Raw genomic sequence first — 26,981 nt, 5'->3', positions numbered from 1 at the left:
TGAATTCAGACAGCAAAATTGCTCTCATCTTGCTCTCGCGTCCGATGGCAATATTGCGGGGAATGCGCTGTGTCTTACATGGCAGTTGGGGCAAAGTGTGACCTGCACTTTAAAAAAAAGTGGCCTTACCTTGATTTGGCACTTTGCTGTTTTTGGCTCTGAAGGGAAACTTGTGAAGTTGGTGGAAATAACCCAACTTGAGCAATCAGCAATCAGAGTTTGAGCTCGGGGGGACCGAGATGTTTTAATGGAAAGCCTGTTAAAAACTGCGGACGTTTTACAGGCTTAGCAGGCACCGAGGGTCTGACAAAAATGCTGTTAAGTTGCAGCGTGGGTAACGTAGGATCCGGTGGTGGAGTGTTTTGTGCGCTATTCTGAGCGTGTCACACATCAGGGAAGTCAAGATAGCTCAGCTGTCTTTTGCTTTGATTCTGAACGTTATGTGGAAGATTTGTAAATTACATTTCTGGAGTGCTCCCTTAATTTGAACAAGTTGGCGGCAGTTAATGAGACACATGCAAAGAAAGTTGATGTTTTCCCAGCTGAAAGCATAATATTAAGAATACACTTTGTTATACATAATTGGCCTGACATTTTGTCAGCTTTCGAGTCAAAAGCAGAAATAAAAACGTGACTTCAGTAGTATTTATTTAGCCTTTTTAACAGTTTAGCTGAGCAACGTTGGTGCGTTCGTGCCTTGTGATGCTGTGTTGTTGTTGTTTTTTTAACGGTCAAACGGCTGTCAGAGAGCAGAACAGAGAGAATAACTAAGCCTGGTTTGTGTGCAGTGACTCCCAAGTGTTGGTGAGGATTTGTTGGAAACAGAAGCGGTGTTTGAGTCCGCGGGAACAGAAAATGGGCTTTTTAACATTTAACAGGCATTTGCTTCCTCCCACTTCAACATCAAAGTGTCACTTAAGATTCTCTGTGACGAAAAAAAACCTTGAATTTCCTGCTTTTCATCTTTTTTTTTTTTTACCTCTGTAAACATGTGCCTTCTTTCTGCTGGGGGGGGTGTGACATCTATCTTCACCTGAGATAAGGTCCCGATGGCGTGGACGCCTCTCTGATTCCCCCCACTGTTGGCCACGCACGCATGCTTGTGTTCAGCGCTAAAGTCATTATAGGCCTCAGGGGCCAAGTGGATAACTCACGGTATTTGGCCTTATCAGCGAGCAATGGGCCCTGCGCTGTGAGGGGAACGACAGACTCTGAGTCATTTGTTAAGTTCATGCGCTTCGGACTGCTGCGTTTCATGTGCTCCACCTCTGGAAGCTGTGCGAGCCCGTCAGCCACCCATACTGCAAAAAACCCCCCCAAAAAAACAAGCCTGCAGAATTAATTTATCGCGTCCGTGTGAAATATATTCCTCCAAATCCGCTGCAGCGTTTACACAAGAAGGGCCCTTTAAAATAATTTAAACCATCACTGTTGTTGACTAAACTTAAAAGCCACAGTGGAATTCTGATGATGATGACAAACCATTTCCAGGCATATTTTGGTCGCGTTATAATCGGTTCAGGCTGCTGGTTTCCCCGCCTGTGGTACGTGTCAAACCATCCGTCAGGCCGCAAACAAACAGACTGCACATCGTTCATATCAGACGGGAATGGCAGACATCGAAGAAAAAAAAAAAAGCTAATTAGCAAACTAATTAACTGATATACCTGAGATTTGGCAGCGCGGTGCCACGGCGACATTCGTCTGCCAGTGTCTTCCTCGATGGACACGCTTCAGTTCTCACTTCCAAACACGAGAGCTAGACAAACACCCGAATGAGTTGTGCCAGAAAGTGTTTGTTGTTTACGATGTGTCACTTCAGTTTCCTGCGCACACACTCGCACAAGTGTGTTCGTGGCAGGACTTTTTGTCGGCTTTACCTCAACTTTTTTTGGAGTTTTGAATTCCATCTGTGCTCAAATAGACTCGAGGCTTGTTTTTTGGATGGGAATATTGCTCCCGATCCTCTAATCGCTTTTGCATACTTCTGAAGACTTTAGACTACTTTTGCGTGATTAAAATCTACATCTCAGCCCAAACCTATACTTAACTATGGGTAATTTCTCCAGGGCAGCTGTGGTGAGTAGGAAGGAAAAAGCATAAGTGAATTCTTTTCTAATAACGGAGTTCTCTCTTTGGCTTGCACTTATTTCCCCCATGAGGGTCGTCGGCCGGTGGTTATATTTCCTCTGTTTTTCTGATCCACTTCGCGGGGTCACCCGGGGATTGCGTGTGATTGGTGGTAAAAATGTATTTGCGAAGTTAATTGGACTACGGTTACTCTGTAAAGGCACCTGTTCTGCGAGGGAGAGGAAATAAGGAGGAAGCAGGAGAAATCAGAGCGTTGAAGGACCCATCTGTTGCTCATTTATTAGCGAGCACAGGTGTCTCCGAGCCGGGTTTGAGGCTATAATGAGTCTTTTCTGTTCCTCTTCCCCCCCCCAGGTTCAGGGACGATAAGGGCTACGTCCTCTACCCTCAGATCGGGGACCGGCTGGACCTCATCTGCCCGCCGCTGGACACGGCCCGGTCCACGCCGGAGTACGAGTTCTACAAGCTCTACCTGGTGTCGCTGCGGGAGCAGGCGGACCGCTGCGAGGTGAACGGCGCGCCCAACATCGTGCTGACCTGCGACGAGCCCACCCGCGAGCGCCGCTTCACCATCAAGTTCCAGGAGTTCTCGCCCAACCTCTGGGGCCACGAGTTCAAGAGCATGCACGACTACTACATCATCGGTGAGTCGGGGGAAGCGCAGCCGGAGACTGTGGCTTGGAGTGTGTGTGTGTGTGTGTGTGTGTGTGGGGGGGGGGGGGGGGGGGGGGGGGGGGGTTGTTATGATTGCATGGCTGATTTCTGATTGTGTCTGAATGTGTTTGTTTATTCCAGTGATGATGATGATGATGATGATGATGATGGTGGTGGTGATGATTGGGCGGGTGTGTTTAGAGTAATTAGGTTAGAGAATTATGTGTGATCCGGCCCACGGGTTGAGACAGTACAGGACTTAGACTGCCAAAAGTGACCATGTGAGTTTGTCAGGAGATTTTTCACAAGCTTTCCCTAATTTCAATGCATCATCAGTGTGTCAAAAGTTTATTTTTACACTTAGAAGGATTTTCTTTTCTTTTTCTATTCTTTTCATCTTTTGCAGCTTGTCCCTGGACGTGTCCTTCAATGCAACTTGTGTGGGATTTTGTGTTTAGTGAAGTATGGTTAGATTTGTTCTGCAGCGTTGTTTCTAAGTGTGTGTGTGTGTGTGTGTGCCGGCCTCGGGCCTGTTTATTGTTACTGCCAGCCTTGCAGTGACCGCAAATGGAGAAGCCCAGTTTGTTTTGGTTTACTCCGAGGGTTTGTTTGGAGTTATGGCCGCGTGAAGACCCAGTGAGGTCATCGGGGAGGGCCAGAGCCAAGGACTTGTATCGGACGGAGCAATCTGCAAGTGGAGGTCGCTTCAACCGAAACCTGTGGGTTGTTTTTAAATACAGCCCAAGAGCCAAGAGCGCTCAGCGCTCACAATTGGAGGAACACACACTCTCACACACACACACACACACAGACACTCATGTGGATTCATTCATACACACACTCATACACCCACAAGTTTCCAATACAAACACAAGCCCTGTAAAAAAAACACCCCAGGAGTGAGAGAGTGAGCAGCATAGACAAAGGGAGAGAGAGAGAGAGAGAGAGACCCGGTTTGATTCCCATAGCTCTCCTCCCACGCACCTGCTAGGTGTATTTACTCGGGTGTGTGAATGCTCTATTCTTTACTTTTCATCTGCGGGTACGAACACCCCCCCCCCCCCCCCCGACCACCAAAAACAGCCTAAAAACGTTGGAACGAGTAGAGCCAGTAGGAACAGGAAGCTGGGACAGAGATGGAGAGAAAAAAAGAGACAAAGAGCATGTAAGATCTCTCCAAGTGTGTGAAGTCCCTCGTGCCTCTTTGTGTTCTACTGTTGTTTTCAGGTTTTCTTCCACAAGACCTCATACCCGGCGTGTTGTGAAGAGAGGCGAGGCACTGCCCATATCTCCCCTGCATCGTTAGCAATATATATATATATATATATACATACACATTTTCTCCTCTTGAATTAGACCCGAGGAGCTGAGTGGGGGAGTAAGCGGTGCGCGTGTGTGTGTGTGTGTGTGTGTGTGTGTGTGTGTGTGTGTGTGTGCATCCGTGCCCTGGTTGTGCGCCCAGGGACCCAATGATACAGGAATTTTGGCACGATAAGTAGGGAGGGAAATTAATGCAATGTGATACCTGGTGATACCTGAATCAATGACTGACAGATGGTGAACTGCCATATTGTATAGGATTCATAAAACTGACACTGATGGCTATATTAAACAATCTTGTGGTTCAAAAAGCTTTTTTTTTTGTTCAATAACACACTTAGATTTAGTTTTAGGCTTTGGTGTCTTTATGTGAGCTTTGGGGCGTCAGTCTGCGACACATGCCTCAGGTTGCTTTATGGTGTGATTATGTGGATATTTATTATATGAATGCACAACCATCAGTGCATTTCATAATGTTGGTGTTTTATTACACTGTATATATTAAGGCCATTATGCTGTCATTTTCCCACAAAAGTCTCACTTTTCATACGTCTCAGACGTAAAATTCCTTACGTATGGACTCAGAGCTGCGGCTTATAACTTTAGTAAAAAAACATATCATATTTGCTCCACCTGTCACTATATCCTGCTTTTATTGGCGTTGTGGCGGGACCTGGCTAAGCTTAATACAAAAAGTGACCAAACCAACAGGTAATCAGCAACGTACTTGTTCAACAACGCTCTGTTACTCTAAGGGCTGCCCCACTTTTCATATAGAGTAAGAAATTCAAAGCGAGGGGTTCACATTTGTCACACGCCACTGCTTATCGCGCACGGAGCCGGATGCACAACAGTAAACAAGTTCGTTTTACTTGCAACATCTTGTCTTAAACTTGAATTTAATGACGTTGCCGTAAAATAAAACCAGCCATAAAACACGTTGCAGGCACACAGAAATATGCGAGGCGACGTGGTCCCAACACTTTCTATTTTGCCCTCCTCCATTCTGTGGTGCCACCTGGCAACTGGAGGGTCCAGAGATAGAAACACCTTTATCTTCACACACAGACCAGACTGATCGATTGACAGCTCCAGCCCGATCGATGGCGGCTGCAACACAAGGTCACGCACTCACACACACGCACACACAAACACATTTGAAAGGCAAGGAGGGGTTGGACAGGTGAGGGGACCGACCACAGAGAGCGTTTGGGGCCGATCACTTCTCGATAGCTTCTGCGGATGTCTCGCGCGTCCACGCTCTCCACGAAGAATCGCGCGCGGTCGCGCACCGCTGCCTCCGCGTGCCTAACGAGCCTGCGAGATCATTTGTAATCTGCCGCTCATTTGGAGTCGCATGTCTGCAGCGGCTCGTGCGCGCCAACCGCCTCTGTAGGGACACCCCCCCCCCCCCCGTGCATAAATGGCGTTGGACTTCCGTTACCGTAAAACGTGTGTTTGCACCAGCGTGCGATGCGTGAGCCTCAGGGAAATCGTGTTTTAATTAACTTCTAGCATAACGTGATTTAATTTGCACGCTGCAGAAGAGCGTGGCGCAGAGAGCGCTCCGCGGTGACGCAGTGGCGGTCGGACGGCGGAACAGCCGGAAGCCAAGAGGGCAGCGGAGGTTAATTTCAACGTTAAACCCATTACAGATTACCGGTAACTTGCTTAAGGTCCACTGGGTAATCTGTTTCCTCGGGGGATGCGTGGCGAATGATACTGAAAAAAAAGGCTCCTCGGGTTTCAATCTCCCGATCTGCGTTGACACCGTCAACACGAAAAGTTTCCTTTTGTTTTTGCACTTTCTAATGCATCACAGATGCCACTGTTTTGTAATCAGATTACTCAAATCCCATTAAATGTAATTCTTTATTTCTGTATCCCGCAGAGAGGAGCGAAAGAGCGGGGGAAATTGATTAGTTATACTCGTTGATTGATGTTTTCATTCATAATGCGAGGTCAGAGTTTATGTAAAAGCTTTTCTCTCTCTCTCTCTCTCTCTCTGACTGGTTAGTCCGTGCCTCTCAGTTTATCCCCCCCCCCCATTTTAGTTTCTCCTCTCTCCTTTCTTTCCCCCATTCAAATCCCACACACAGGCACACACACACACACACACACACACACACACACACACACACACACACACACACACACACACACACGTACATACATACACAGAAACACAAATGCACACAGACATGCTCAGTACATCAGCCCAAAACCTCAGATTAAGCCTTTCACCGCTTTTAATGAATCCTTTGAAAGCAGGCGCCAGGGCGTTGTGAAACTCACACTACGTGTGCGCACACACAAACACACACACACACACGTAGAGTGTGGTCTTGATGACGTGTTTTCCTAATTAGATCTCTGCAACTTAAAGGACAGCGTACACATGGGGGACAAGAGACACCGTGTTGTTGTACAGGTCCAGGCTTAACACATTTTTCAAGGGTCAGTTCACGCAAACAAAAAAAAGACGCCTCACTGACGCCTCATGGTAGCATGCCACCTGGATTGTTTTTGTTGAATTTGCCCACGTTGAAGGTATTTTTCTGTTAAGGATATCTGAATAACCTTCACAATAATCCATTGACGTGCTGTGACCTGCTTTATGAAACCAAATAGTCCCTATAAATCCTGATGACTACTCACCCTGTGGATTATATTGATTTGTATTATATTCTGTATTGTATTGTTAATTATACTATATCGTTCAAGATTCATGTTCAGCTCATGGTCCAAAGTGGCTAAACAATTCTTGCACTAGAATGGGGGGGGGGAGCTTTTAATTTGTAGATTAAGTGATGGAATTGAAGGTTCAAAGAAAGTCAGGATAAGGAGGAGAGAGTGTGATGGAGGAAAAGGGGGGGCGGGGTGGGGAAAGGTGGACGAAAGACGGATTAAACACCGGGGGGGGGGGGGGGGGGGGCTGATGGGAATGGGATGTGAGTGTCAGTCAACACGCACAGACCCGGCATCTCATCTGCAGGGTGACACTGAAACAACACGGCCACTTTCAATCACGCCGACCACTGCTGCTGCTGTCAAGGGGACACACACACACACACACACACACTCTTCTATGTTTGAACACACACCAACTGGCACACCAGCAGTGAATGATTGCAGGCTCACACTCAACATACATATGACCTCATACGGGAGTGACCTCTCTCTCGGTCTTTCACACACACGCACACGCCTACACCTACACACACACACACACACGCACACACACACACACACACACACAATCTCCTTTGGTAACATATGCATGCTCACATTGCTGTACACAGAGGCTTTCTCATAAATATATGCACTCACACACAGATTGGTGTATATGGCTTGTGGTTGTAAACACAATAATGACTTGGAAATAGCATGCACACACACACACACACATGCATATTGTTTGCACTGAACAGGTCACTCGTCGTGGGATTGCAGTGTAGTTTTCAGGCAGATGTCAACGAGCGCGTGTGTGTGCATGGACAGTGGGTTTGAATTTTCTTGTTTTTGTGCGTCCACGCAGCCACGTATGGAGCGTGAATATCAAACGGTATTTCTTTTCCGTGTTTGTGTGCATGTGAATGACTCCCACCGGTGTTTTTAGTTGGTAGGGCCCTCCGGGGCTTTGCGGAGCGCCCGGTGCTTGCCGTCGCACAATAGCAGAAGATAAACAAACCCTCCCGCTAATATGAATAATAGAAGAGCTGACTGGGGCCTGCACACCTCAAAAAAATAAGTTTGAGTGTTTGTGCATGTTTGTGGGCGTGTGTGGGCGTTAATGAGGGACGTTTCTTTTTTTGAGGGGACATTTAATTGATCAGTGGTGTGCGCGTGTGTGTATGTAAACGATGGCGTCTACTCTGCAGTCCAACGTATCATTCTGTGTATGTGTGTATTCGCATGAACTTGGTGGTTCCTTAATTGTATCTTCTGGTCGGAGCTGCTGTCTTTGGTCAAGGAGGAGCTTTGTGTGTGTGTGTGTGTGTGTGTGTGTGTGTGTGTGGTCGAATTGTTGGACAGTGCCGGGCTGCCGCAGCGCGTCCACGCAGCGTTGTCAAAGTGTTCAATAATGCAGAGCTACTCGCTGGTTTATTTATCAGGGTTAAGCTGAAATAAATGACACAGAATCCAGATGGGGGGGAGGGAGGGAGGGAGGGAGGCTGGGAGGGAAGGCAGAGAGAGGGGGGAGAGAGAGACAGATGAATGGAGAGAAGGATGGGGAACATTAGTGAAACGGAGAGTGAAATAGAGGAGAGAGAGGAGACAATGGAGGAGAGGAAGCGGAGAGAAACACTGCACTGCAGCCTAAATGAGCTGCACCTCGCCGCCGCCGCTCGGCTTTGGTTTATGATTCCCCATGTCCATACGTGCGTGGCCGTCTACGTGCCAGTGTGTGTGTGTGTCTGTGCGTGCGTCTTTGTGACGGAGCAGCACACAACTTTGCGACTGCAGCGAGGGGAGCCAAAAGTGAGAGATCCAAGGAGCGGAGGGAGCGGTGGAAAGCAGCTGGGTGGAAGAGTTGCAGGATTCGGGGGGGGGGGGACTGCGAGGGATCTATATCTGCTGAATATTTGATCAAGTTTAAGCCCTCAGATTTGAGCCCCCTGCCAGGCTGTGAAGCAACCGCAGACACAGGGGAGAGGAGAGGAAGCTGCGGGGAGCAGGGCGGAGGAGGTAGAAACGAGATGACCACGCTGAGGGGCTTAGAGACGAGGGCAGGGGATGTTTCACACTGAATGATCCCACTGAATACTAAGTGCTTGTGTAGCACCATGTATCCCATCTCTGCCTCTGTCCAAGGTGAAGAGAAACAATTGAACGGGAGAGTGGCTACATAAGGTCATACTAACTTTTTTAATGAATTAATTGGATGCTGTTAAATGGTTTCGGAATGATTCGTTTTAGCTTTTTTGAGAATTGGCTCGAAAATACCCGATTCATGAAGGCAGTGAAGTTGGGATATTAAAATGGATACAGAATATTGAGACTCTGTTAACAATATTTGTTTTTTGATCATTTCATCACAAGAAACTAAAAATCCCACACATGCCTTAGGGGTTAGAATAGTTTTACCATTTAGCTGCGATGCTGGAGAACAAACTCCCCCTCATTGTCTGATCAGCTGAGTCAGTTTGAAAGGCCTCTAAAAACCCACCTGTGTGATATCTTCTCAAAAATATTTTGAGACTATTTTTTCTATCCCTCTATGTTGGACCACATCTTTGAAGCCCCGGGTTTTTGTTGCAGTTCCTGTGAATGACGTCCTTTGAAATCTTCAGTGAAGCACTTGGGGCGCTGCGGTTTTGAAAGGCGCTATAGAAATGGAGTTTTTATTGTTATTACTAGTGGCACCGACCACCCACAAATGTGGCCTGAGTGATCAGATCTCAACGTGTCCCGGTGCCTTCACACCTGCACTTTGAGCTGTTCACTTGTAATCGGATCACCTGTCCGAGTTGTTCCTCTCACCTCAGGTGTGAACAGCGAGCTCTCTTCTTACCTTTAATTCCTTTCCCGACCGCCAAGGGGTCGAACCGCACGTGTGGTGACGCACGAGTGAAATTGTGTTTCCACATTCTTCGTTCTTCCAGCGCGTTCACGTGGCCTGTGGCCCTCAGGGGACACGCCTGGAGTTTGCTTCAAGCCGGCCCGTCACAACTGTTTCAAAGGGGGACATCAGACTTCTCTAGCGGGCAACACCCTTTTCACATCAAATTCTAGTTAAAGTGAAATTCTCATATTTGAAAATTGCCCAAAAGTGGAAAATGGAGTAGAATAAGCCAGCATGCGGTACGGTGCAACAGACCAAACTAATTCCCCCTCTCGAGATAAAGTTTATCTGCATCTCTTAATGGATGAGAGGAAGTGGATAGCAGAAAGAAATGACTCCTTTTCAAACCACGATAGTCAACTCAAGTGGTTTAGATGATTAGATTGCCCCGAGCTGATCTGCACTGTTTCACATGTTACTCCATTTAAATGCCTGAGAATATGCACGTGCGCTTAAATACAGCGGTCACGCCACGGCGAGAGCACTGTAAAAAACGCGACGCGCTGTGCACCGACACCTATTATGTCCCGGGACAATGACAATGACGAAAACAAGGTTATTGTGGCAAAGATAATCTGGGGGAAGAGGACGGGGGGACGGGAGGGGAGCTGATGTAAAGTGACATTGGGAGAGAGCCGGGGATATTTGGGCAAGGGGGGGGATGAAAAAAAAAAAAACCCAGATAGAGGCAGAAGAGAAAGGGGAGGGAAAAAATAGATGTGTGGGGGAGTGTGAGTAAGAGAAAGTGACAGATCGCCCGGCCGATTTAGGTCAGCAATCAGAGCCGCGCTACTGTCTGCGAGATTGGCTGTGCCTGAGGATGTGGGTCCGGAGCTTTCCGTGCGCCCTCGCTGGCGGGTTAGGGTGTCTATGCGGGCGTCGGCCTGCGCTTGCGCGGCCCGCCATGTTTGTGTGGCCATCTGTTTGTGTGGGAAGCTGCCTGTTGAGTTTGTGAGTGTTGGTGTGCGCTTGTTTGGTTCGGAGGGTGAATACGTCTCTCCTGTTAAAGGTCAGACAAGAAGAATCCCTCCCTAATTGGATTGGTCCTGGTTTACATTGTAAGATCCATTTAACCTTCCTACACTGCCTGTCTGTCTTACACACACACACACACACACACAGACGGATACACAAACTTCTCTCTTTCCCCATCGCAGTTTGACAGACAAAGGCATCATTGTGCTGTGGCCTTCTGTTGAAGTGGACGTGTTACCCAGCAATCAGACACGGGGGGAGGACAAAACAAACGCACCTCTCTGCTGACCTCTGCCATCAGGAGAACTCATTAGCACGCTAATATATCTTTGATTTAGGGTCCAGGTCCATGCAAACATGCCCTCTGATCTACACAATGAACACATTCACACGCACAGGTGCAAACTTTTTATTCAAAGGTGCCTGGATAAACTGTCTATCGTTGTAAAATATACAATTTTAACATTTTAACTCTGTGCAAAACAGCTGGAAACATTTGCTGTCTTGTTAACACAACGCATCTCTGCTTGCATCAGTGAGATGAGAAGGCCGTGTTTAGCCTAGCTTAGCATAATGACAGGGGCAAGCAGCTAGTATCCCAACGGACAAGAAAATGATTCAAACCTTCTCCTCTAGCTTTTTTGGAAAGAGATAAATGATGTTGAACTATTCGTTCGAGAGCCACACTGCCGAGGATTTCCACGGGTTCGTCTCCCAGTTACAGGCGTGATCTTTGCCATGTGTGAGGGAGATTATGGTGCTCTTGGATTTTGAATTGGACCCGGCAGCTGTTCAGAAGAAGTTCTGTAGATGGAGAGGCAGAGGAGGAAAAGTAAATTACAGGGAAACGGACGAGCCGGAATAATTTGAGCATGCAGACGGAGAGGGGCTAAACGGAGGAAGAGGTCGACTTTGGACGGGCTGATGAGGGAGCTCCGTGTGCTTCTGTGAGGAGGCGGATGAAGAAGACCGTGTGGACACTGCTCCAGGGCCCACAAGGACAAACAATCGGCCTTTTTAACCATTTAAGCGGGGTCCTAATTACCCCCCAAAACTCTGCAAAGAACGTCATTATCACCCCGCGAATGTGCGCGGCGTGTGTGCGCGTGTGTACTCCACTTGTTTATTGAATACAGGACCATTAGCGGACTGCCTGCTTACTTGTTTGCGATTAATCGTCATTGTTTTGAGATACAAATACAACAACGCGTTTTCTCCAACCCCCTCCTCCGCCTTGCACCATGGGAGCCAAATCCTTCCCCTCCACACACACACACACGCACAGACACACACTCCCTCTAGCTCTTACTGGCTGGAGGATCTCATTCTCTCTTCCTCGGCCTGGCCTATTTCTACTCCCGGGTCAACTGGAGCCAGAAAAGTTCAAATTGATGCATGTTGCTCCTGAGAGCCAACGGTTTGAATAATCGCTTAGAATGCGCAAAAAAAAAAACGCTCGAGCCAACCAAATAAAAACGTTTTTTACATTTTTATTTTTTTAAGAAAAGCCCTGGAAAAGGGGGAACGAGCCGGCGGAATTAATGGTTCTGATGCTGTCACGGTCCCTGTAAGTCCGTGTGACGTGCCGCCACAGGGCCAGACGGGGCGAGGCTCCCTCCGCGCTCGCAAATCAGCGGCGGGGGGTTTGGCCCTCTTGAATGTCACAGCGGAGCGGAGAGCTGAGTAAGTGATACAGCAAAGAGTTTCAGATGAAGACTGCTTAAAGTAGTCCCCTAAGGTCTAATATTAATCCAGGCTGTTCCCTCTGGGATGTGCTGGGAGAGGGGGGGGTGGTATTGTCCATATAAGTACCACACATCTGCCTCTGCTACTTACGCTTATTATATATTGATGACAAAGAGGGGGGGGGGGGGGGGGTTGGATAATTGAACATCCTCATCATGGAGAGGGGCGCTTGGTCTCGTTTCCCCACTTGAGACTACCTCAAGTGGGCGGGGGAAGGTGGAGTTAGTCTGTGTGTGTGCGTGTACCCCTTTGTCCTCCTGGGCCCACCCCCATCTCCAGCTGAAGATCCAGGCCCAACCGAAGCTCCAGCCCGGCTAACCACTAGTTTAATATATGCAATTAAGAAGCTAATTAGAGTAATTAATTCAGCCAGGGCCGAGGCCCAGCCTGGCCCCCTATTCACAGCTTTGGAGCTGCCATAATCCCCCTCCCTCCACACACACACACACACACACACACACACACAGTCGCTCAGACACGGCTATGCCCTCATTATGAGCGGGGGCTTTGTAGGCTGTGTGTGTGTGTGTGTGTGTGTGTGGTGCCAGAGAAGTCGAAGATGAAGAAAAGGCTGTAAATAAAGACAGAAAAAGTGAGGCAGTCAGTTGGGCATAATGAGTGAAAACAGTGAACTAATTCATTGGCACCTCCAGCCTCGCTCGGCTGCTCTCTTCGGGGCGGTGTGCGGCGAGGGAAGGGGGCCCCGTTGTGGCGAATAGCGTCTTACCTCATCTGCAGCAACAGCTCGGATGTCATTTGCCTCTGGAAGCCAGCCGGCTGGGGAGGGGGGGGGGGGGGGGGGGGTGGAGGGGGAGGGACGACAAGGATTAATGAAGAATGCTCTCTCTGTTTTATTGGTTCAACTTTTAGTCGTCCAAGTTTGTCCCTGCAAAGATTTAAGAAGTGATTTGACAGGGCAGATTTTGCCAATACATTTTTGCAGGAGCTTTTTGAAGCTTTAATTAAGAATAAAGTTCATTTTTGTATTTCACAATATAACAAGGTGAATGGGGCAGTTTGTTAGTCTTTAGTGATTTATGCGCGCCATCATCAAGCATCTGATGGCTTCCATTTGGCCCGGCTCTCGTACAGAAAGCGAGTAAGTAATTCCAGGTTTGTTATTTTCAGAGTTTGATTAGTAAATGTGTGATGAATTGTAAGATTAGAGGAGCGGGGCAGATTTACAGCATTTGGAGCGCGCTGCTTTAAACGGATTACCGATAAAGTAATCAAAGAAGTTTTGGCGGCGGCACGAGAAAGAAGAGTCGCTCAAACCACAACTATGACACCAGGTGACAAATTAGTCACAGCTCTTTTGGGGCCGCCGCGTTACATGAGATGCTAACATGAGATGTTAACATGAGATGCTAACATGAGATGCTAACATGAGATGCTAACACGATTCTGCCTATTTGCTGGGATTTGTGCTGCCTTTTTATTTATTTTTTCCCATCAGCGAGTGCTCTCGTGGAACTGATATTTATTTTTAGCTGAGTACCCCCCCCCCCTACCCCATTGAAGACATCGACGTTGTAGTGCTCTCTTTTTGCTCCCCGCGTTCTGAGAGTACATCACACTTATATCAATCCTTATGCCACCAAATCAGTTCTGGTTGTGTGAGATTTTGTCAGTGTGCGAGAGGAAAATGTCTCCCATCTGCCATGTTTTGGCACCTTTTTCCCTTTTTTTGACCAGGCTTTTCAAGCACCGCCAGCGGCCCTTAGAGGTAAGAGTTGTGAGGTTGTGATCCTACGAGAGCTCTGTGTGTGTGTTGTGTGTGTGCGTCAGTGGCACGTTTATAATCTGAATAAGCCTGAGCTGTTTATACAATAGAGCCTCACATTTGACCATGTTAACGTTACAAAAGGTGGTCTTTTCTCCTATTTTTTTGATGTCTGTCATTTTGCCTCATTGTGCAAGTCACACACACTCCTCTTCTTGCTGCCCTCTATCGTCTTTCATTTCCCTGCAGTAACTCAAAGACACAGAAAAGTGTCTCATTCCCCCACCGTGGATCTTCTGAATGTCTGTAGTCTGTGGTTAGAACGTTTCAGGTGGTTGTGATCATCCCAGAGGTCATAAAACGTCATTTTAATACAGTGACATAATATGGCTGCTATTAGAACTTACATCATCACACATGAATACAACTAGGCTACTTGGATGCACACCATTATCAGCCTTCCAGCTATTCAATTGCAAGCCTGTTGAGGGACTCTGGTACAAGGAAATATTAGTATACATTCTAGAATCGGTGAAAATAGCCCATTTATGCTTGCCTGCACACCTTTAGGGGTTGTTGCCGCCTAAAAGAGCCTGTGATTATTATAATGGGGCCAAGTCGGTAAACGACAGACTTGTGGGAACCCGTAGAAACCATTTGTATTCATATATCTTAAGGTGAGAGGTCAAGGGAATATTTTTCTTTAGTTGGATCATTACTTAGGTTTCTTCCAGACCTCTAGAGCCTCTGAGAGAAAGGAAAGTTGGCCAAGTTCACTCGTGTCCACAAGGGCTGGAAGAGGCTAAATAAGTACATATTTCTATTAATATTCCTTACACATCAGTATAATTTACAGTCCGAGGTTTGCTTTCCACCTTTTTTTTTTTTTTTAATCAACTTTGACATACTCTGCGTCCTGTAGTTTACTTTGGCGGCGTGAGAAGGATCCCATCGGGCTGGCGAAAGCGGGTCGAACTTGAACACGCAGGTGACAGAGAGCGACGGGCGGATATCTTTCAGCCGCCAAAGGAAACAAACTCTGCAATAAAGCCGACGGAGACGCACAACCAACCTCGCCACGGCACCCGGACAGACCTCGCGCTGAGGAGCGCACACACACACACAGGTTTTTTCCAGTCCCGCGTGCACCAGATAGTCGCGGATGGTTTCACTTAAGCAAACGAGACCCGGAGATTAGCCGTTTAACACAAAAAAAAAAAAAAAAAAAAAAAACCCCGCCCATTTGGGGAAGAGACGAGGACGCGCTGCAGTGCTCGCATGCGTCGACCCCCGACGAGCAAAATGCGACTTGAGACGTTCACATAAACGCATTCCAAAAAACTGAAGACAGACTGACACATGCGGAGAGCAAATACACCCCCATTTGTGAAAGGCAGACAAGCACAAGCATGCATACACTAACACAAACACACACACACACACACACACATGGGAAAGCAAAAAAAAAAAAACAGACAGACCGCCATACAGCTAAGCACACAGCTTCTAGCGGGCTGCTTTAATCACAGAGGAGCTAAACAAACACAACTGTCATCACTCTCGTTCCCCCACTGTTGCGCACATATAGAAATGTACACTTGCACCACACACACACACACACACACACACACACAAACAGTATATAATTGCCCAATGCTTTTCTGCTGTCTATCATCTTCCCCTTCATATCTAACCCTTCTTCTTTCCACTTTCTCTCTCTCTCTCCAATCTCTCCCCGGAGCAGTGTGCAGGCGCAGATGTCAAGATGTATTATTTCGGGCTGGCTTGCTCCCATGTTTTGTGTATCTGTGTGTGTGTGTTGCCTCTGTTTGAATTGGGAATAATGGCAGTGGGGGTGGTGGGTTGGTGGTGAGGGAGAGGAAAGAGGGCCGTCCTGGTAAAGATTAGTCAAACATTTCTGTGTTACAACGTACATCCCTGTGTAGACTAAAGCATACATCCCGAGGAGAAGAGCACACACTCTGTATTCAAGTATTGCAGTCATGGTTCAAGGACATTTAAGGCAAGTATACACACATCGGAGCATTGAATTGGATCTGTGTTGATCCATTAGAAGGACCTCCATGCTTGTCGTGATTGTGTTATAGCTCAGTCTTGGCTGGTGGATTTAAACACTCAAAGAGAGCCAGGTTTAAAGTGCTTCTGTGTGTGTGTGTGTGAACACACGGTGTCTACAGTCTGCTGGTCAAAAGAATGGCATGCAACGAAAGAAGGAAACTTAAGGGAGAAAGAAAAGAGAGACTGTTTCTATGTCTACGGTGTTTCTTGACGTATGAGTTGGGCCGTAGAGCGGATGGTGGCCCTGAAATGGAAATAAGTGTCAATAGTACGATTAATAGTAATGGATAAATAACACTAGTGATAGTCCCTTGAACTTATCTTGCTTATACTAACCAGAAAGAAAGAAAGCTCGTTCTTTGCACACCTTGAGATCCGTTCATGCGTTTGTCTTGACAATAGAAGTACTTTGTGCACACTGTGCTGCAAGGATGAGTGCAGGAATGAGTCAGCCGTCTGTGTTTTCTGTTCCTTGTTGTTTGTGTAGAACAGTCAATTGAGAATAGCCGCACCCATATGCATCAATAGCAATTTTCCAACATTTTGAATTGTGTTCTGAAGATCGGAGGGAGAGATCTCCCCGTGCCAGTGGTTCTGACCGATGTAGCTTGCCCACCCGTGATCCAACGAGATGTGATTCTGGTCATTAGTCTCTATCTGCCACTAGATCAAGACCGAGCATTTTTCTAGGCTCCCAGTTCAATCTATTTTCCTATAGCTGGCCAGCCAAGAACAGTGTAGCCAAGAGCTCAATGATGTATAATGCAGATTAGGACCCCTTTACTTAGTACTTTAGCTACAATCCTAAATAAAGTTTTTCCTAATGGAAAATCCAATACTTTCAAAGGCCTCTCCTATAGGTCCAGTCTCGCTCCTGCAGTGGGCAGGGCTTTAACACCTTATCGCCAGAGACAGTGTGACAGGAATAATTAATTATGTGTGTGTGTGTGTGTGGGGGGGGGGGCCCAGGTATGCGTGTTTATTAGACGGTGGACCTTAAACTGCACTCAGACTCATTAAAATGTTTGATTGTGCACGTTCTTTCTTGAGCACGTCATTTATCACACACAGACACACACACACACACATGCAAACAAACGTGCACGTGTTCCAGCGACTTTTTGTCCTCTTTGAGCTCTCGTGGAATTCATTAAAAGCCTTAATTAGACTGACAGTTATGTGTGATTACAGTCTTTAAGATGTACAGCTACTCGGCATGCCCACTCCCTCGCTGCCTCTTTTCACAAGTCTTTGTCTGAAGGGAGAAACTCCGGTTGAGGGCGTTCATAGACGTGTTTGTGTGTATTTAGGAGGCCTAACCTCCTTAAGTTCTGGGTCTCTCTAGTGACATTTGCCACTAATATCCCCCCAGAAAGGAGTGACATTTACGAGGCCCTTTGCTCTGAAGGCTCCAGTCGCCCATTGGCTCCCATCTTTCTCTCACACATCCACCCTCACTTGTCGTTGTCCTCCTCCTCCTCCTCCTTCTTCACACCCTTCTGCTTCCCTTCTTCTTAATTTAGAAACACCTCCCCTCTCCCCGGCGCCATCTTCCCACTTGCTTTGTTTTTTTTTTTTTTTTTTCTCTACTGCTACGTGTCACAGATCGCTGTCACTTCTCTCCCTTCAGACTGTTGACCCACTTCCGTCTTCCTTGCATCGTTCCGAGCTTCCTGTTTCACCAGACGTGTGTCCTTCAGCCGAGCAATTGCCCCCGTTTTTCCATTTCACCAAACAAAGCATAACCCAGATATCAAACTCAGAAAGTATGAAATAGGCCCAATGGCATTTGACCGCTTTCCCTTCAGGGAGGTTTTGTATAATCTCAAAATGACTCGGCCTGTAATGTTTCAACACTTTTCTTATAAAAATGGAGCCAGCGTTGAATGGGGCGGTGTGGGGTTCAAAATGTTGCTTTTCTTTCTTTATCAGGCATAACATTTCAATACCGTGGCCTGAGAATTGTTTTCCATTGTAATGATTAATGGAAAAAGAGGCTAATTCCTCAGCAGCACCATTGTCTAAAAGTCCCCATCAGCTACACGGTTGACTCAAAGTTCCCTATGTTATTGCATCTGACAGCACATGGTCTCCGAGGGAAGCTTTGGCTTCAGATACATGCAGAGTTTCGAGAGCTGTTGCTCTCGTCAAAAGGGTTCGCGGCACAACGAATAAACGGCAAAGGGCCCGCCGATGCCACGGCGTCTTTGCCGTGTGCTGCGGCGAGTTACCGGCAGCGGCAATCCGGCAATGACAGACCGACGGATCTAAGGTTGGGGGCCTTTGAGGAGGCCCCAACAAAGCGTGGGGCCCCGGCAGCGAGGCTGGAAACGTGAAGGCAGTGATTGAAAGGAGAGACAGTGGGAAATGTTGGAGAGGAGGCGAAGCAACAGCTACCGGAGGAGAGAGTGATTGCTGCAACAGGCGCCTTTTTTTTCCCCCTTCCCCCCCCCCCTGTGATAAAAGTATGACAAAGTGATGTGGAACTCGCGAGTTAGGTGTTGGTTGTCTCCCGTTTTCCTCTTGGCTGCCCCGAATGCATGCTTAAATTGGGACAGTAAATCAGGCTAATGTGAGACTGAGGACTTTTATTTAGTAATTGTGTGCTCACACAGGCGTGTGTGTGTGTGTGGGGGGGGGGGGTGTGTGTATGTACGCGCATTGGGTGGGGGTGTTTTTAGGGCATCCTACTGGCCCAACAGGATGAATGATTGGAGCATTAATGTTAGAGAGGGAGCAATCTCTCCTGTACTCGTCTCGATACGGGATCCTGTTACCTGTGTCGTGTCTCACCCACTCTTATACAACAATTGTGTGTGTGTGTGTGTGTGCGTGTTAAAGCTACAGGGGGGAAAAAAAGACACAAAGCGCAAAGGAAATTCACTGTGACATGTTTTCAGTTGAGACACAAGAGTCGGCTCAGCAACACGACAAATCCCAACTCATCAAAATCCCCACAGGACTATTCAAAAAGTGCTCGTGACTCACTCCTAACGGCAGGAGACGCCAAGTGTTTTGCCGTCAGGAAGGAAGGAAGGAAGTAAGGAAGGAAGGAGGGGAAAGAGGGAACTGAGGGGATGGACTTTGCTGGTTTAACCCAGATCCAGGCAGCCGCGAGGAGGAGTGGACAACCGGAGGTGTTTCGTTTTTATTCTGGGAGCATCTAGGGAATAAAAGAGACATGGAAATAAAAAATATTCAAGAGCAGGAGAGACGGCGAAGGCATGGCGCTGACCCATTTCTCCAGGCCTCCTCATCGAGCGGCTGATGTAACGCGGAGCGGCTTCGCGCCAACCCCTGCGACGGACACATGCCACCAGACGGCGGCAGAGGATGACGGAGTCCTGCTCGCCGAGCGCTGCACATCAGCACATTGTCACATTCAGGCGTTCCAACGCGCTTCGGGAAGTCAGCGGGGCCGCGGTGCCCACAGAGACACGTACGAAAAAGCAGAATGGAAGAATGGAAAAAAATCAGTGCTGGAGGAGTCACTCAGGGACTCACCGATAAGCATTCATGAAGTATTGATAAGTAGTCATTGAAGTATTCATTCAATATGCATGGATTTCCACTCTGAGGTGCACTTGACCGGGGGTTTGTAGCAGGTTTGTGGAAGTTAGCGGATAGATACTCACTACACACACACACACACACACCACACACACACACACACACACACACACACACACACACACACACACACACACACACACACACACACACACACGCGCGTGGACTCACACACACACACACAACGCCCTTGCTGCCCCGGGACGGGGACATTGACCCAGTTGTTGAGGAACATTGGTCGTGACTGTCCTACATGGCGAGCACTTTACTGGCGTTACACAAGGCTCATCCAGCCAGTCAGTGGGCCCCTTTTTTAATGGCTGCCTCTTTTCTTTCGTCCTTTCTGTTGGTCCATTACGGGCGCGTCCGTGCTCCGGCGCTGACATTCACTCGCCCGCGCATTATTTGCTCCTCCGTGGTTTGTGTCGTTTAATTAACGTGAGAATGACTGGGTGGAAATCTACATCTGTGTTTATGCCTACTGATGATTCTCCCTCTCTCTCTCTCTGACCCCTCTCAGCCGCATATATATACATGTATATAAATCTATCTTATAGGGACTGTAAGCAGCTTTAGGGGGTTGTGCGCGGGTTGTTTATTGATAGAGAGACGGTTACACACAGTGTGTTAATGCTGCGGTCGGCAGACAGCATTGACCCGCCGGGGGATGTCTCCCATACTGACACACACGTGTAGTATAGATGTATAAAACATTTAGATGTACAAGAACGGGAGGTCGCACACACACACACAACACAACGATACCCAACTGGATCATTCGTTTATTTTCGTGTCAAAACCTACGAAATGGATTTAGTCACAGCCAAAGCAACCGCGTGACAGAATACGGCAGCATTTTTCAGGCCTCCAACAATATTGTTTTACCCACTGCCTCCGAACTAAAGCATGAAATGACAGCGGATCTGTCCCAAGCAATCAGACTCCCCTCTCAGCTGCGTGCATGTGTGTGTTTGTCAGACCTGGAGATCAGGTGCGCTCCACACGCTCGTCCTTTTTTATCTGAACTCTGATGTGTGGTGTGAGGAGGAGGAGGAGGACGAAGAGGAAGGCTGGGGGGATGGAGTCTGCTGTGCCGTGGCCCAGTTTGTTGTTTGTGTGTGTGTGTGTGTGTGTGTTTTGGTGCTGGAGGTTAATACGATGTGATTCCGAGTTGCCAACCCTCCAAGCGCACGGGACATCCAAAGACGGAAAGACAGAGGGAGATGGAGAGAGAGGGAATGAAGAGGCGGGGTGGTTTGATCGTAATAGAACCGGAAGGATGGAAGGAGAATAACTGCTGAGAATTAAAATGTCATCGGGCACAGAGGGACGGATCAACCTGCACGCAAGCTACGACTAAGGATCATCTTCCCCCGGTGGATTGTGTGTCTGTGACATATCATAGTTTTGAGGTAATGGTGTTCTCTGTGGAGGCATGTGTGAAATTGTGTGTGTGTGTGTGTGTGTGTGTGTGTGTGTGTGTGTGTGTGTGTGTGTTTGGCCACCATGTGACACATCGTGTGGGTTCAACCTGTGACCATGACTCAGCTCCTGGTGTTGGCCTTTCGTGGTCCCATCGCCTCTCAGACAAAACCCCTTAAGAAGCCATTTAGAAAGGCACGGATGGCATTAGCTCGTTTGCTTAACAGCAAATGTCATACCTGTGTGCCTTTTGAATCACATTATTGCAGAGTGGAAATGGAAATGAAGAGTTCCCATCAGGAATCCACCGGATTGGGTTTCCAGCCAGGAATTTGGCTTTAATTTGTCCGTGCACTTTAGGTAGTAAAGTAATTAGATTTCTCTTACCCTTTACTTACACAGTACTGCATGGGTCAGATTCAATATTATTCCTGGTTAACAAAGAAATAATAAATCCCCCCCCCCCCCAAAGAAATGTCGTGCTTTTTCCACTGACACCACATATGTCTTTCTTTAAGGCGAGAAAAAGCGGATGCTTTCCAACAAAACTCTTTATCGGCAAAATCTCTTCCTATTCTCGCGTTATCCCACGAGTCAAACTAAACTTTCTACTAACCACAAGCAAACCGCCGCGTCCCCACGTGCAACAGAGGCGCCAAACAGGCAGACGCCTCTGCGTCCTCCTTGTTTTGAGGATCAAGTGCTCCCTCAACAGCAGTCAACACTGGGCCTTTGTCTGCAAAGACCGACACAAGAGAGCTGCGCTCTTTGCACAACAGAAAGTTTGGAAACCTCATGCCACGCGGGAAGTAATGCAGTGTGTTGTGTGTTATGGGGACGGAATGTGAAAAAGATACCCTTTATTTTTTTGAGGGACATCTAAAATAATGCCTGTTCTGTTTCAGCTTAATGCCTTCCCCCCCCCCCCCCCCCGCTGCCTGCCGCAGTGAGGTAATGGCTTGTGATGGCCGTGTTAATGCGTCATAGCCAGGTTATAAAAGAGATTTATTGAAGACTCTCTACTTACGGGATATTTCGATTGTTGAGATTATGTTTTTTTTTCCCGAGGGGTGGGGGGTTTTGGGCGGGGATGGTGAAAAGTAGGAGGACTGAATCCTCCAGCTTCAAACTCCAGGGAGATGGGATCAGGTTTTATGCTCTTCATCATCGAGATGACACACATGTAGCTCATAGAGCCTCCAAATTTAAATAGAAAGGCAACTGTAAATCTCCTCCCAACCCCACCTCCTACTCACCACACACACACACACACACACATGCACACACACACACACACACACACACACACACACACGCACACACGGAGTAACAGACTTTAGTGTGGTCAAAAAGCCAAACAACTAGAACTCAAAGGAAGGCAAAGCTGCTGTGAAGCAACATGTTGGTTTTAGGTTTGCACAGATGGAGACCTTTTGCACACACACACACACACACACACACACCAACCATCCCAGTACCTGTGTGCCCGGGGATAAAGCGAAAAAAAAAACACCTACTCGGGTTTTTGTCTTTCACGTTGCATTCGCATGGGTGATCACGGCGTTGGTGAACCTGACACGCGGCGACGCGGCTCCCACGGCCGTCACGCGCCACAGGCCTGGGGCGCGGGGTGTGCCCCGCTGTGCCCCCGTTACGTCAGAGGGCACAGAGCGAGCAAGCTTTGTTCCTCCCCTGGCCCGCGCCGGCTCGTTTCTTCGATTTCCTTTTGTTGTTTAATCTTCTCTCTCTTCGCCGCGCTCCACATTCCCGCTTTCGCTCCCTTTAGTCATCGGGAAAGACGTTACCACGTCAAGCTCCAGGCATGTGCACGTGTGTGTAATATAGGCGTGTTCGCTGCAGTTAGCAGGCTCGGACCTTTTTTGAAGTGACATTAATCTGCCCCGGGAGCCCCCGGTGTGTTAAAACCGTCCCGTCCCGTTCCCTTGGTGTCAAAGGCTGACGCCGCCGCGTCCCGCTCCTCGCCGTGTGACGGCGCCTCCTCTGTAGGACACACATGGGGCTTTCAAAGGAGCTACGAGGTAAACCCAAAGCCAACCCATGTTCGACGTGCTCCGGGAGTTTGATGACGTGATAATGCGAAGACTGACAAAAGCCACACAGAGAAGAAAGGGTGCTGGTGCTCAATGTTGATGTTTGGGGCATGTTTTCGGTTCTCATGTCATGACATCTTCGATCTTTACTTATATATTTTGAGCCTTCCCAGGTGTTTTAGTTTGGAATGTTGACCTTGTGTTTGTACTGCGACTGTAGTGCAGCGTCAACACGAGTGACCAACCATAAGTGCATGTCCAACGTGTCATGATTAAACCCACATTTTAATTAAACATTTATTTCATTTTCATTCCTTTTAATGAAAAAAAAAAGCAAATGTTTCTTTCTGGTTTAATTAAATACATATTTTGTTAAATATTATTTCCAGGCAGTATTCTAAATAGATACTCTAATTAAACATTAACTGAACAGAACGGGTCTGTTTGAAGTAGAAATGCTAATATATTTATATGGGTTCATTAAAAAGCAGGAGGTCTCTAACAATGAAAACTACATTTTCTTTTATTGTTGGTAGCAAAATAATAGATAATAGGGAAACGTGCAGGGCATTTTCTTCTTTTGCTAGACGTTTTTTTTTTTAAAAACCCTTGTTTTAAAATCTCAAACCAGCTTGGGGTCGACGACTTTTGCCTTCGGGAGAAAGACCCTCAGTGAGACAGTGACCATGTTCCTTTTCTCGGGGGCCCTGGGGACGCAGGCCTTGCATGTTGGGTTACTCCTCCCCTGCAAAGCCCATTTGCATTTTTGAAACAGCACATTGCACCAAGACCTTAATGCATATTCAAAATATCACACTCCCATTTCACCCCGAGATACTTGAAATCAGGCACTAAAGCAACACTTCTTGTGACTTGTCAGCTGTGTCCCGACGTAGACAGAAGGACGTGACGGAAATAACAAGCTCGGCGCGCGCACAAAACTCACATCACTCACACAGGAGCAAGTGTTTTGCCGCGGGAGGCCGGCTGTCACTCAGCATGTGTGGAATATATAACCAGGGCTGCACAGCACACCGTGGGAGGGGGAAGGAATAGAGCGGGGCGACAAACATCGAGGTCCGCGCCCCGCGTCTTGATGCAAATCAAGTCGCTTTGCATAGTCCGCTGCGGCGGGTGACAGTCCACCCGGAGCATGTTAGGCCTTGTGTGTGTGTGTGGGGGTGGGGGGGCGGGGGGGGGGGGTCGGGGGTTAAGCCCCTGAATGAATGAACAATGCAAGTTGTGATTCCCACTTTTGCACTTTTGGCAGCACAGCTGACCGTGGTAAGAACAATAAAGAGAGTCTCATCCAGTCTGTGCTCCTCTCTATGGATTGGATACACAGACTCCTCCCACAGCCTGCCCCCCCCCCTTCACTGCGTGCTGAGACCTGGCGCTGTGCGGTCTGATTGTGGTTGACTGCGATATTATTTCATTAATTAAGTTTTTCCCCAGGTCCTCTGCATCTCACATCCTGTCTTGGGTGGCAGAGCGACGCCCTTCCTCTCCTCTGTCCTCTGGCGCTACACCCCCCCCCCCACCCCCCCCGCCCCCAAAACCCCCCGGTCCCACCACTCCCCCTCAACCCCCATCACTGCTGATCATTGTCTCAATTACTCATCCCTCCCCCGTCTCCATCTTCCTCCCCCTCGCTGCTCTTCCTCCCTTCTCCCCTTATCTCGTCCCAAATTCTTTATACACTCCTCCCCACTCCCTTTATTCTCTCTCTCTCTCTCTGTCCTCCCAAAGGGAGGCAGGGAAGAGATTTCGAGGCGCGCCGTGGCTCCATCTCCCCATCTCTCCTAGTCTCTCATCAGGATTACACAGGTGTTCTGTGATAATTCAGACCTAGATCTGGTGATATCTCTTCCAGTGTTGAACACTCCGGCGGTGGGGGATACTGTATGTTCGATCTCTTTGTCCGCTCTGCTCCTGTGTAATAGAGAGGCACGGAAATAGGGGCCCCCCGTAACATGTTTGATGGATTACAGAGGACTTTTCGCGATGCAGTTCACTGCTTTGACGAAAATTGCCGTTGTGATATTTGTGACCTGTTGATTGTGATGTAAAAAAAAATAACTTGCATTTGCAAAATCCCATATTTGGCCGCTCTCCTGGCTCAATTTGGCTCTGGGTCTCTCTGTCTCCCTCTTCTTTGTATCCATTACTGCTGCACTTTTCCATAATGGAGACATTAGAGTGTTTTACCTCTGCGCTATCTATCATGTCGTTTAAACTCTCTCCTTGGTTTCTGTTTTTAACTGCTCCACTTTTTCTCTGTTCCACCCTTCGCCAATATTTCTATAAACGTTGTCTTCCCTCCAACAGGCCCCTGCGTGGGTCATCTCCAGTGTCTCACTAGGTCTCCCGTCTCCATCATATCACCCACAGCTTGTCACAGTCAATCAGTCTCCTTGCTTGCTTCCCTGCATGGCCTCTTCCTCCTCTCCTCAGCCCAGTCTTCCTCACCTCCCTCGGCTCCTGTCACCTTCTCGTACTGCTTCGCGTGTCAGGAGGTATTACGCTCAGCAATCATTGTCCTCCGCCCCTCACTCTAAACTTCCACATTAATATAGAACATATTTTAATTGTATTTTTATGAAAACACATTTATTTGGCGTAGTAACCATGTATAATTTGACTGTAACTAAATCAGACTGAATTCAAAATAGCCTTTAGTGTATTATGTTGCGCTATAAATCCATTTGTGCCTTAAGAGAACCTTTTATGAATATGACTTGCAACCTAAGAACATAGCTTTTTTTAATAAAGTAGTTCTTGCTTGAAGCTTAATCTGTTCTGAGTAGAATCTCTGAATAATGTTTTCCAAATGAAATCATTAAAAAGCAAACACAAAATGACACCACTAAGCGCTGAAGAAACTGCAGCAGGAGCCTACTTCATTAAGCACAAGTTTCGATTCCGATCACTTGAACCGCATTTAAATAGATCGCCCTCCGACATCAAGTGTGACAGGATATATGACACAGGTCTCACACATGAAGAAATACTACCACTTAAAATGCCCAACACAACAAATAGTAGGAGAACTTGAAAGAGATTGCAAACTTCTTTGCAGCACTTCTTTAAGCGTCCCCTTCATCCATCCCCGCTGCTGGCTTCCCCGCCGTACTGCTGCTCGCCTTGACCCCCGCCTGCTTCTCTCCTCCTCCTGCTTTCACACTCGGCGTCCTGCAGAGACGGAGCGAGCGAGAGCGACGGAGGTGTTAAAAGAAAAGCTGCCTGTTTTTCACACTTGTCTCTTCCTCTCTCTCTCTCTCTCTCTCTCTCTCTCTCTCCCGAGCCATCCCTCCCTCTCTGCCTCTCTTCAGACGGTCTAATCTATAGCCTGCAGCTAAGTGGAGGGGCTGCAATGATTTTTTTTATTTTTTATATTTCTTTAAGGAGACAAGATGAGGGTTAGCCCCAGGGGGGGCTGTGGAGGAGAAAATTGGGAGAGACAGGTGGTGTGCCTGGATGTTGGTGGAAGGAAGGACAATATGTTTACTTTTATTTTTGTGGCGCAGGAGCTCTTTGTCATGTGATGAAGGCCGGAGCGATGGGCGAAAACGTGTGTCAAAGGCTCTGATTCTCATCTCCACAACCCCCCCCCCCCCCCCCCCAGCCCGCTCTCCTTTGTCTTCTCCCCCGGACAATTTGTGTCTTCTTGTCTCTTTCCCTTCCACTTTTAATGTTTGATCCCCCGTTTGGTTGTCCCTCTGTGTGTTCCCTCCTCCTCCTCCTCTTCATCCTCCTCCTCCTCCTCCTCCTCCTGCAGCCTCTG

At 47.8% G+C, this 26,981-nt stretch overlaps 1 protein-coding gene across 1 annotated transcript in view; it reads left to right on the top strand.

The window, feature by feature from the left end:
* The window catches only part of efnb3b (ephrin-B3b), a 44,009-nt gene that overhangs the window by 8,711 nt on the left and 8,317 nt on the right, over positions 1-26,981 (top strand). Inside the window, exon 2 of the mRNA XM_062566355.1 lies at positions 2,446-2,735. Within this exon, the coding sequence (XP_062422339.1) occupies positions 2,446-2,735 (290 nt within the window). The remainder of the gene's footprint in view (positions 1-2,445; positions 2,736-26,981) is intronic.

Source organism: Pungitius pungitius, chromosome 1 (genome assembly GCF_949316345.1).
Source record: "Pungitius pungitius chromosome 1, fPunPun2.1, whole genome shotgun sequence".
Taxonomy (NCBI): Eukaryota; Metazoa; Chordata; class Actinopteri; order Perciformes; family Gasterosteidae; genus Pungitius; species Pungitius pungitius.
The sequence above is the reverse complement of the archived record's forward strand: the minus strand, read 5'-3'. Positions and strand labels throughout refer to the sequence as shown.